This window comes from Sapajus apella, unplaced genomic scaffold (genome assembly GCF_009761245.1).
Source record: "Sapajus apella isolate SASKATOON/1434 unplaced genomic scaffold, GSC_monkey_1.0 scaffold45, whole genome shotgun sequence".
Lineage (NCBI taxonomy): Eukaryota > Metazoa > Chordata > Mammalia > Primates > Cebidae > Sapajus > Sapajus apella.
Window position 1 is genome coordinate 9850224 of NW_022436985.1, and position 12708 is coordinate 9862931.

General features: G+C 40.8%; 1 protein-coding gene and 1 long non-coding RNA gene across 3 annotated transcripts in view; one reads left to right on the top strand and one right to left on the bottom strand.

Annotated features, from left to right (window-relative positions):
* Positions 1 to 12708, bottom strand: part of PKD2 (polycystin 2, transient receptor potential cation channel) — a 74720-nt gene that overhangs the window by 39882 nt on the left and 22130 nt on the right. For both annotated transcript variants that reach the window (XM_032239655.1, XM_032239656.1), the window contains exons 3-4: positions 4984 to 5117; positions 2985 to 3235 (exon numbers count right to left, since the gene is read on the bottom strand). In XM_032239655.1, the coding sequence (XP_032095546.1) occupies positions 2985 to 3235; positions 4984 to 5117 (385 nt within the window). The remainder of the gene's footprint in view (positions 1 to 2984; positions 3236 to 4983; positions 5118 to 12708) is intronic.
* Positions 207 to 12708, top strand: part of LOC116524420 — a 21139-nt gene continuing 8637 nt past the window's right edge. Inside the window, exon 1 of the long non-coding RNA XR_004257325.1 lies at positions 207 to 219. This is a non-coding gene — a long non-coding RNA (uncharacterized LOC116524420). The remainder of the gene's footprint in view (positions 220 to 12708) is intronic.

Below are 12708 nucleotides of genomic sequence, written 5' to 3' on the forward strand. Positions count from 1 at the left end.
TGGTCTGAAGTCAGTTTGTGAAGGGCAAACAAGAAGGAGTCCCTGAAGGGAAAGTTCTGAGAATGCCTCTATGCTGAGTCCTTCTAGTGAATCACTGAACCTGGGGGTGGTCTTAGGGATCCCTGACACAGCTCCATTAGCAACGTCTGCAATAACCAAGAGGTAATGAGGCCTGAACTCACTCAGTGAAGGTGGGAAGGGAAAGGAAGGAGTGACAGAGTGTCACCTCAGTGACTGCCAGCAGAACTCGGCAATTGATTTGGACGTTGGGGCAAGGAGGAAACATGGCTCAAAAATGACTCTGGAGTCTCTTTTAAGGAAATAGAAAGATGGCAGTGCTATTAAAAGGAAGGGTAGATCCATAAGAAAATGATGAGTTTGGTTTGGGGCATATTGAATCACAAGAGCTGTGGGACATCCAGGTGGAATAGACATGTGTCTTGTATCACTAGAATGCAAGCCCTGTGAAACAAGATGTTTGCTTCTGTTTCCTGCTGCTTTGTTTCTCTAGCATCAAGGGCACTGCTAGAAGAGGGGGTACTTCTAGCAATGGGAACATGCCTGGCACACTGTTAAAGAAATGATAAGTCATCAAATAAAGATGCCAGTGGAAGCCATCTGAATATCAAGGGAAAGAGAGTCAAGAAAGAAAAGATGGACACATGAATATAGAACCTGGGAATAAGAGACAAGAAGTGAGAGAAAGGGGTTTCAGAGTTAGAAGAACCCAAAGTGTTGAGTCCTTCATGGAAGTCAAAAGAATGAGCAGTCAACACTGCCACTTTCAGCAGAGAGGATGAAGGGGACAAAGACTGAAATTTGTTCAGTGGATTTGCCAACTAGAGGTCCCTGGTAGCTTCCAGGTGAGATGTCAAAAGCAAGAACCTAAGTTTTAAGAGGTGAATCAAGGGTAAGGAAATGTAAGTGGAAAATGAATCCTATTCTTCCATGAAGTTTGGAGTTGAAAGGAAGAAGAAACGGGAGTGACTTAAGAATGTAAAAGAATAAAGGGATGGTTTCGATACGACAGGAAAGGTCCCCTTTGGCAATCTACCGTGGAGTAGAAATCACTCATTCATATGTGCATCCAACACACATTTATTAGGGTCCTTACATGCGAAGCATTGTTCAAGCTTTTGAGAATATAGCAGTCAACAAAATAAAATTAGGAAGCTTGAATACTGCTGGGGAGCTGAGGGCATCAAGAAGCCACCCTAACAACATAATTAATGTGGAAGATAAATTAATATGGAAGAGGGTTAGTAGAAGAAACATGGGTTTTGGGGTCAGGCTGCTTAAATCCTGGCTATATTCCATTTGCTAGCTGTGACTCTGGGCAAGTGAGCCCCAGTTTTTTAATCTATAAAATGGAGATGATACCTATTTTAGAGTTGTTTTGTGAAGGCAGATGAGATAATGTGTTAAATTACTTCTTAAATAATGTCTGGCACAGAGTAGTGGCTGTATAGATTTATCTTATTAATGATGTGAGATAAATAAAATATTAGAAAGGGTACCATAGATGATGGCATGCTTATGCTTTGTGGGAACTACAAAAAGGCACATTAGAAAACAAAATAAAGCTGGGCATGGTGGCATGTTTCCATAGTCCCAGCTACCTGGGAGGCTGAGGCTGGAGGATTTCTTGTGTCCAGGAGTTTGAGGCCAGCCTGGGCAACATCATGAGACTCCATCTCTAATAAATTTTTTTTAAAAGCAAAATCACTCTCATAACTTGGATGTTAATGTCCTTTGAGATTTTTTAGTCCTTTTCTTCTCAAGCTCTGCATTTTTACTAGATTTGTTTCTTTTTTTTTGAGACAGAGTCTTGCTCTGTTGCCCAGGCTAGAGTGCTGTGGTAAGATCTCAGATCACTGCAAATTCTACCTCTTAGGTTCAAGTGATTCTCCTGCCTCAGCCTTCTGAGTAGCTGGGACTATAGACACATGCCACCACACCCAGCTAATTTTTGTATTTTTAGTAGAGACGGGGTTCCACCATGTTGGCCAGGCTGGTCTTGAACTCCTGACCTCAGGTGATCCGCCCGCCTTGGCCTTCCAACGTGCTGGGATTACAGGCGTGAGAAACTGTGCCCAACCTGAATTTTTAGTAGATTTGTGTCTTATGGGTCCTGGTATAAAATACAGTATACAATGGATGGTACATGAAGAGTATACTAACTGTAAAGGTGATGGCCCATTGTATAGTAACAAATGTGGATTCTGGGCAACTCGGTTTCCAAGAAACAAACCTAGATGAACTGACATAATTAGCTGAGCAAAGCTTACAAGATCACTCTGACCAGTGATGTACCCAGGGACAGCAATTCCAAATGGCCCACCTTGAAACAGCCTGGGAGGTCTTTTTGTTTCTTTATAATAACTACAATACTTCTAAAATAGTAAGTGTCCTCTGTTAATACACAAGATGTTTAAGTATGGGTACTAAAGTGCGCAAAAAGCCCCTGTAAACATGCACATGCACAAATATATACTTAAAATCTCAAACATTTGAGAAAAATGGGCTTTAAACCCAATAGAAACCTGTCGCATAAGCTTACATATTAAATAAGTGCATTCTGAACAAAAAACTGTTTGTAAGATCCATAAAAAAAGAGTTCCTGTACCAGAAAACATGTTAAATAACCTAGTGGATGACGTTACTGGACCTATAAAACCAGGGGCCAGGGCATCTTAAATGAAATTTTCAAAGGCTCAGACAATTAACTTTTTATGGGTCATATGGTCAATGATTTACCTTTCGAAAAATATGCATGTAGAAACTGAAAGGGGGTTAAAAAGTAGAGAAAGCTTGAGAAGTCAACGGTCAAGTTGGCCAAGGTTTAAATATAAGCACTGGAGACTCATTGGACTTCTTTTCACCTTGGTGAAGGTGTCAGGGAATGAATGAATGAATCAATGATGGTGGCAGGTCAAAGAATGAATGAGTGAATATCACCAAGTGGCAATGACTCAGACACTTACGCGGTTCCATTTCGGGGCCCGAAGGGAGCCCTATCTTCACTACTGACAGAGTAGACATCATAGCACTCTTTAATTTCATCTCTCAAGTCCTGGGGGATAGAGCAGGATCCGTTTCTGACTCGGAGTTGCCGTATGCGTGGTACCCCTAACAGCAGGTTCTCGTAGAAGATGAAACTCCGGTTGTCAGCTTCAGTCTGGTTGCTGGGCTGCATCTTCCAGTACAGCCCATCCAATAAGGAGCCTTCTGTGAACTAAAAGCGAAAGAAGCATCTTTGAAAAAGTTCCAAGCTCAGCAGCTGTCTTGCTCCTGTCTGCAACGTTTGCATAACCAAGCATCTGGCAACTCTATGAAAACAGTAGAGTGATAAGAATGAATTTTGTTGTCAGAGAGATTGGGATAGCATGTTGCCCCATCACTTGTTAGCTATGAGGCCTTGAGCTGGGTCCTCTGAACCAAGGTTCCTGAATCTGGAATACCTATCTTTTGTGTAGTCGCTACACCTGGCACAGGGTGGGTACTTAATACGTGGCAGCTCTGATTTTTGTTCTTGGACAAAGGTGGGGTCATGATTAACTCCACTTTCCCTTATTAAAGTAGTATCCCACATAATCATAGTTCTAAACTTGTTTAGAGAACGGCTATAGTTTTGATTACCAGCCTGGCATCTGGTGGTCCTTTTATCTGTCTGGACTGTTTTGCTGTATGGTAAACTCTCAATCCCTCCCTATTTCTCAGTGTGCTATCATTATCAGACGATCAACAGAAATAGACTGATTTGCCTTATTCAGGTGGCGAAAGATTCATATATACAAGTGTGGTTTTGGATGCCAAGTACTTTTATATATGAATAGGTTCCTGTGATCCAGTTGTCTCTATCCTTAAAATCAACAGCTCTGATCCCAAGGTTTTGTAAGAATTTTAGAAACTATCTCCCCAGGGAGTAATAATCATTTCCTTTTCAATTTCCCTTCCAATTTTCTTAGATTCCAAGCCCCTTTATCTCTTGGATCAGCTATAATATTTTTCCTGTGATATCACTCATTGCTTACTATGTTATTATGTTAGAATTTGTGACAATTTGGGAAGAGGCTGGGTTAGGCTGAACTTCACAACAGCAGACTTTTGCTTGTTTTGGGGTTTTTATTGGATTTTTTTTTTTTTTTTTTGAGACTCTGTTGCCCAGGCTGGAATGCGATAGCATGGTCATAGCTCACTGCAGCCTCGACCTCAAGCAATTGCTCATGCGATTCTCCCACCTCAGCCTCCTGAGTAGCTGGGACTACAGGTGTGTGCCACCACGCCCTGATAATTCTTTAATTTTTTTGTTGAGACAAAGTCTTACTATGTTGTGCCCAAGCTGGTTTCGAAATCCTGGGCTCAAGCAATCCTCTTGCCTTGGTCTCCCAAAGTGTTGGGATTACAGACGTGAGCCACCAAGCCCCACCAACAGCAAACCTTTCAAAGAATGTGCTTACTTTGTATCAAGCACTGCTCTAAGAGCTGGGGATACACGCCATCACCAACAAAGAGACAAAACATGAAAGGCGAAGCAAGGCAGAAGAACCACACTGCCCTCACTGGCCTTACATTCTAGAAGATTCTCAACAAATATTCATTGAATCTTGAATCATGGAATGAATTATAAACTAGGACAAAGAACTAGCTGTCAGTCTAGAAAAAAATCAATCTTTCTTGTTCCCTAGGCATGTGACCATATGCATTTAAGCATCCTGAATCTCACTTTCCTCATTAACAAACTAGGGCATACTCTTAGTACTTACCTTATAAAGTTACTATAGAAATTAAATAAGGTAAGGTATAAAACACTCAGCACAGTGCAAGGCACAGGCGAAGTTCTCAATCAATGTTAGTTTATCCCCTTTGAGGATAAGGAACAGTAACTTCTAATAACTCACCATAACTTACATCTCACACTGATGAAGCCAAATGAACAATGTTCTGTGATAAAGAGGTACTTTCAAAGTTATTTGCAAATACCTTCCAGAAGTCTTCCATTGAAGACAGAGTTTTAAAGTTAGTTTTCTCCGTTTTGGACACGGGGGTGTCTAGGAAGAGCTGTGACATCATCCGGGTATAGTAGTACACATTAGAACTCATCATGCCATAGGTCACTGGAACACAGAAAGATCCAAATGAACTCCCCAAGGGAACAGCCACACATTTATACACCAACAGCCTTCACACAGGGATTGTTCCTGGTAGATAAACATTTAGGACAAATATCCACACAGGGTCTTCTCTCACCCTTGCTTTCCTTCTGCCTATCATTCTTCTAGGAGATCTCCCTGTATCTCTGGCTTAAAAAAGAAATATGTAATATTAATACTGGCTTATGTGAAACAAAATTGGCTTACTATTGAGTATTAAGGTAAGATCACAAACATTTACTTGACATTTGGGACTTCCAACCTGCCTACTCAATTTCATCTTCCACCACCTCTCGGCTCAGATCCTCCATGCCAGTGCGGCTGATCTGCACAGGCCCCAGCATATCTACGCTGGGCTCCCCACCCTCTGGCTGTGCACACTGCATACTTCCCTGCAGTAACACGGGCAAGTCATTGTTTGTTTCCTTCAGATCAATTCTCCATTCTTCTCTGCCCCGTTAAGTTCCTTGAGGCTTGTATGAACTGTACTAGAATCCTTTGCCTTTTGGGGAGATGGAGGTTAGAGTTTGTCCACCCACCCCTATTCTCTATTCCCTCACCACCTGGATGCAATTTGGCAGCGGAGACTCTAACCTTGGCCAAAGGTGCTGAGGGAATCCCTTTCCTCACAACCACACTGGGTTCATAGTGTGCCACTCCCTCCCCCAATCCTCTCAAGCCTGGAGGTGGTAACTTTTTTTTAGTGCATCACTTCCCCTTGCTGGTTCTCTTAACCCCGCCACATCTCTATAAATAGTCCCTTCATTAAACTTTCCTTAATCACCACTTGAGTTCATCTCTTTCTTCTAGGAGGCTGATCGACGCAGACATATCTGCTTCCCACCTACAAATCAAATCTTGAATGGAACCCATAACTCGAACTACATCCCTGCCATGGACATTTACTGATTATACTGAATCGTCTTGGAAGGAGGCGGATGATCATTTACAAGCTTAATAGACCAAAGGAGATCAGGGTCTGAAGATCATTTACAAGCTTAGTAGACCAAAGGAGATCAGGGTTTGACTCCTGGCTATGCTCCTTACTTGCTATGTGACCTGTGCAAGTTCCTTAAACTTTATGAGCTTCAGTTTTCCCTTTGGTAAGATGGGGATAACCAACTATCCCATGGATTTTTTTGGTGTGTAAATAAAAGTAACTAAACTAAATTTTATCTAGTACAGTGGCTGGCACTTAACCAATGTTTAATAATGGTGGCTCTTCCTCCTTAACTGGATTGCTATAATGCATCTATTATAAATTTTGGCACTTTACCAAGTACTGTTTCATTCTGGACTTTAATCATTGCAGGTATAACATGTTATAATTCCTAAAATTAGCTGATAAAAAGTTTCAAGGGGAAAGAAACATGTTCTATCCTTTTTTTAAACCACAGTTCTGAATACCCCTGTGATTAATACTTACCTGAACCTATAATAATTTTCAGGGATCATATTCAAACCTATAGAAGTCATCTTGGGATTAAGTGCTATTTAGTATATCTCTCCTTCATGCAGCCCTCTTCTCCTCACTCCCCCCCCTGCTTTTTTTTTTTTTTTTTTGAGATGGAGTTTTACTGTTGTTGCCCAGGCTGGAGTGCAATGGAGCAATCTCAGCTCACTGGGTTCAAGCGATTCTCCCACCTTAGCCTTTCAAGTAGCTAGGATTACAAGCATGTGCTACCACGCCCAGCTAATTTTGTATTTTTAGTAGAGACAGGGTTTCACCATCTTGGTCAGTCTGGTCTTGAACTCCTGACCTCAGGTGACACATTGCCTTGGCCTCTTGAAGTGCTGGGATTACGGACATGAGTCACCATGCCTGGTCCCTCTTCCCCTTTCAAGCATCATAAGGAATTAAGATTATTTAAGAAGAGGGATAGGTAATAATGATCCAAACACAAGTGTGTTTGGGAGTTCATCTCAAGCAATCAAATAAGCAGTAAATACACATAATATACACAATATACACAACTTCTTTATTTATTTTTTGATACACAACTTCTATACTGTATCTAGAGACATATGAATAATTTCCAGTCCCTTGGGTTTGGCTCCCTCACCTGTCATCCTATGACCTAATGTAATTAGGACAAGAACGGTTCTCTTCAGAGGTTATATGACTTGATACCTCTTAGAACTGTCTTGGGGCTGAGATAAAAGTTTAGAATTCTAATCCATTTATATTTATGGAACAAGACATTGGGCATGAAGATGAATAAGATGTGATCTCTGCACTCAAGAAGAGGAGTTTGTAGTGTCTCCCAGGAGCATGCTGCCTAGCCAACTCCCACAAAGGATGGACAGGGGTACAGTGTCCTCTGCAAAGGGCTTCTGTGAGTCTACAGTCAATCGAGGAGAGAAACAACATGACACAGGAGCAGGCAGCGAAGGCTGCTCAGAGTCAAAGAAACGATTAAGTTGATTACTTACAAATTAACTTGGAATTGGAATGTACTTTGTATTGACTGATTAGTATAGACTGTTGTGGAGTTTTTAACCTGCGGGTTTATTGTGGTTGTTGCTGTTAAAAAGGAATTTTGATAAATTATTTTATATTATTTATAAACATGACATAAGTATATATGTGTGTAGATATAAGTATCTTAGCTACTGAATTGAAAAAGATATCTCTTTAGTTTCCTTGAGCACTCATAATCCAGTATTGATTTTTGCTTTTGAAATTCTCAGGATCTGTATTGGCTTTAACAGCTTCACCAAAGAGCAAGCAACAGATCCCTTGGTTATGTAGCACCATCTGCTGGACAGACAGGCAAACAATGCCTTCTAGCTTTAAGGGGATGATCATTGTTAACACTTTTTTTTTTTTTTTTTGACACAAGGTCTGGCTCTATGGCCAAGGCTGGAGTGAAGTGGCACCATCTCAGCTCACTGCAGCCTCTATCTCCTGGGCTCAAGTGATCCTCCCACCTCAGCTTCCCGAGTGGCTGGGACTACAGGCACGTACCACTATGCCCAGCTCATTTGTTAATTTTTTGTAGACACGGAGTTTCACCATACTGCCCAGGCTGGTCTCAAACTTGTGAGCTCAAGAGATCCTCCCTGCTTGGCACCCCAAAGTGCTGGGATTGAGTCATGAGCCACCGCACCCAGCCTGTAACAGATATTTAATCAGAAAACATTAATTCAGTTCCTCTCCTGTGCCAGGCCCCAGGCAAGTCCATGGCACACCTGAGTGACAGCTCTTCAAACTGTGATGGTCAGCTACACCATGAGACCATGCAGGCGGCAGCTAAAAGACCCCTGAATTTGGAGTCATAATGATATGGGTTTGAGTTTCGGCTTGCCTCCATCCTGAACATTTGCCTCTGTTCATAATTGTGGGTATTTCGTCTTGAGATCCTGGACAACTATTTAATCTTCTCAGTCTGCTTTTGGAATCTAGAAAGTGAGAATAATACTGAGGGCTTTTGTAAAGGTTAAATGGGGAAATATATGTGAAGACATCTGCACATTGTTAAATGCAATGGAAATATAAAACAGTTAATATCACTTCTCCTTTAAGTCCCTGAAGGGAAACTGGAGAAAGCCCACTTGGAAGGTAGCATTCACTTTCTACATGAAATGAATTGTGAAGAAAAATTTACCACATGAAATAGATAACCTTAAATGAGGACCAGAAAGGAGACAAGAGTATTAAAAAATATATAAGGTAAAGGACACATACATCTGCACATATGTACACATCTTTCTTCTGCTATTTAATCCTTGTCTTAACCTCTGAATTTCTGTTTTCCATAAAATAAGCTAGAACAAAATATAGTAAAACATAGTAGTGGCCAGGTATGATGGCTCACACCTGTAATCCCAGCACTTTGGGAGGCCAAGATGGGCAGATCGCTTGAGCCCAGGAATTTAGGACCAGGTTGGGCAAAAGGTTGACCCTATCTCTACAAAAGATTAACAGGGTGTGGTGGGGTACACGTGTCATTCCAGCTACTCTGGAGGCTGAGGTGGGAGGATCACTTGAGCCTAGGAGATTAAAGCTGCAGTGAGCTGAGATCGTACCACTGATCTCCAGCCTAGGTGATAAGAGTGAGATCCTGTCAAGAAAGGAAAGAAAGAAAGAAAGAGAGAAAGAGAGAAAGAGAGAGATAGAGAGAAGGAAAGAAAGAAAGAAAGAAAGAAAGAAAGGGAAAGAAAGAAACTATAGCCAAACAACCAGCATGTGAACTAACAAAAGTTGCCTTAAAACATGGTCTATCATTTCAAAATAGCAACAAATACATTTTATTTTTAATAATGTTGAAAAATATAGGTTCAAATATTAAAAACAAAAAGCATTATAGAATAGTATATATTATATAAATTCCAAATCACTAGGATAAAAAAGCAAAGAAAAAATTTTCCATCTAACAAAAGAAAAAAAAATGAAAATTAACAGGAAAATATAAAATAATAGAAATTTGACAAAAAAGCAAGAAATGTGAATGGTTTAGACTTTTACTAAATGATAAAGTTTTAAATATTGGCTAAAAGATAAAAATGCATCTCTAGAATTGATATAAGAAACCCACTCAAAGTTAAAAATCAATGAATGAGAAAATATATCAGGGATGAAATATTTTTTGAAAGGTATTAGTGGTATTATAATCATCTGACAGAGGACATTACTCAGTTTGATCAAATGGTTATTTTACATTGGTAAAGCATACTATACATGATGATTTAACTGAAATGAATTCTTATGTATTGAATAAGAGAACATCAAATCATACAGAGCAATACCTGTTAGTAATAAAAGAATCACCAAAACTACAATGGTAGTTGGAAACTTAAAACCCTCTATCTTTCAATCTTTGACAGAGAAAATAGACAAAAATTACTCAGGAATATTAAGAGTTTGAATTAAATACATGACTTAACATACATAGATTTGTTAAGAAATTAAATTTTTTCCCTCTCTTAATAACTCTTGGGCCAAAGAACAGAGATGCCGTAAAAACATAACTGTACTAGATATAAAGACGGTAGAACCAAGATGCCGTGGCTGCAGTATTCCAGGTCATCTGCCACAAGATGAAGCCACCACTTCGCACAGGAAGCCTAACTGCTTTGCTAGCTGTGTATCGTATCGTATCCTCACGATGCAGGGATGCAGTGGAAATAAAATAAAAACGAACATTTGAAGGGACTCTATAAACCAAAAGTAGTACACAATATGATCCTTGACTTATAGTGGAGTTATATCTTGATAAACCCATTGTAAATTGAAAATATCATAAGTCGAAAATGCATTTAATATACCCAACCTACTGAATGAACATCGCAGCTTGGCCTAGCCTACCTTAAACATGTTTAGAACACTTACATTAGGCTAGTTGGGCAAAATCATCTGGCAATACAATACACTGTAGAGTACTGGTCGCTTACCCTCATGATCAGATGGCTGACTGGGAGCTGTGGCTCCATCTCTAGAGTATGGTAGCCTGGGAAAAGACCAAAATTCAAAATTGAAAGTGTGGTTTCTATAGAATGTGTATCACTTTCATGTCACCACAAAGTTAAAAAATTGTAAGTTGAACCATCATAAGTTGGGGACCATCAGTATATAAATGCAAAGCTCTATATACAAATCAAGGAATTACTAGGCTTGAACTGATTAGGTGGTATATTACAGGAAATTCTGTGTGTTAGTAAATGAGAAGTGCTAGTGAACAAGAAAACAGAAACAGGCAATGTTGTCAACATTTCATCAGACTCTCTAGGTGTCGGCACTGAGACGTGCACAGCTGCATCTCAACCCTGTGAGGGCAGTGAACTCATGAGCTGGTCTGATCGGACAGTCCTGTGTGAAGAGGTGGGCCTGGGTGGCAGCACAACTCGGAGGAGGTGGCTGGTTCGGGTGGGCACTGATAAAGCTTCTCTCTGGATGTGGCTCTTAAACTGATTTTGAAGGATGAGAAGGAATTAGAATGACAGAAAGGGAACAGTGTACACTGAGGCTTTTTGAGATCACAAGTGGTTTGATGTGGTTGAAGAACCAGATGTTTACAGGGAGTGGCAGTTCTGAAGAAGTAAGCGAAGATCATTTAATAAAATGCCAGCCTATTATCTTATTTTAAAGTTTATCTTGAGGGCGAGATAGCATGTTAAATGGAAGAGTGATCCCAGCACTTCAGGAGGACATTTCTGGAGGATCACTTGAGCCCAGGAGTTCAAGAATAGCCTGGGCAACCAAATGAGACCTCATTTCTACAAAAAATAAAAAAAAAAGTAAGCTGGGTGGTGTATGTCTGTGGTCCTAGCGACATGGGAGGCTGAGGCAGGAGGATCTCTTGAGCCCTCAAGCTGCAGTGAGCTGTGTTCATGCCACGGCATTCTAGCCTGGGTGACAGAGTGAGACTCTGTCTCAAATAAATACATAAATAAATGTTAGAGTGACTTGCATTAATCTGGTTCCCAAAACAGCAGTGCTTGGAAATTCTAAAAAGTCCAGACACAGGGAGAGTAGCTTCCATCCAATCTGTGGTTCATATTTGGAGTCATCTTAAAATTTGAAGTAATCTTATCACTCTCATACTTAAACCATGGCTTCCTACTGTAAATCCCTCACCAAGGCCCACCAGAACTACAGGTCTTACCACTGGTCACCTTTCCATCTTCCTCTGATGATCTGCTCTCCAGGAACTGGCTTCACTTGGTTTCTGAGTGTTTCTGGAATGATGTGAGTGTTTTCCTGCCTCAGAGCCTTCATTCATACAATTTCCTCTTCCTCTGACTCTTTCTCATTCTTGCTTCAGGCTTCAGAGAGGCCTTCCTTGTAGGGAAATCCTTTTTCCCAATCATCTCCTTTCGTATCACTTACCACATTTAAAGACAGGGCCTAAATCTTTTTTTTATTAAATTACTAAACAACTTGATGAATGAGTAAGTCAGGAAAGAGATAATTAGGATGAAAATAGGGACAAGAGCAATATAGGAAAGAAGATTCTAGAGCCTCTGAAGAGGCAGAGTGATCACAGAAGACTAGGAAGGGAAGCATCTAGGATGACACACAGGATTCAAGTGAGCTAGAGAGCATGGCTGGATGGATGGGTGGGAGATGACTTCAGGCTGGGGCATGTGACCAATGAGAGGCCTGTGAGACATCCCACTGCAGATGTCCAGCAGAAGCTGGTGCTAGGTTCAGAGCTCATGAATGGGATGTGGGAGTCACTGGCATGCAAGTACTAATTGAAGCATTGTCTGTGGAAAAGATGACCTAGAGGGCCAGGTGTAGTGGTTCACACCTGTAATCCCAGCACTTTGGGAGGCCGAGGCAGGCAGATCACAAGGTCAGGAGTTTGAGACCAGCCTGACCAACATGGTGAAACCTTGCCTCTACTAAAAATATAAAAATTAGCTGGGCATGGTGGAGTACGCCTATAATCCCACCTACTCAGGAGGCCGAGGCAGGAGAATTGCTTGGACCCAGGAGGCGGAGGTTGTGGTGTGCCAAGGTCATGCCACTGCACTCCAGCCTGGGTAACGACAGAGTGAGACTCTGTCTCAAAAAAAAAAAAAAAAAAAAAAAAAAAAAAAAAAAAAAAAA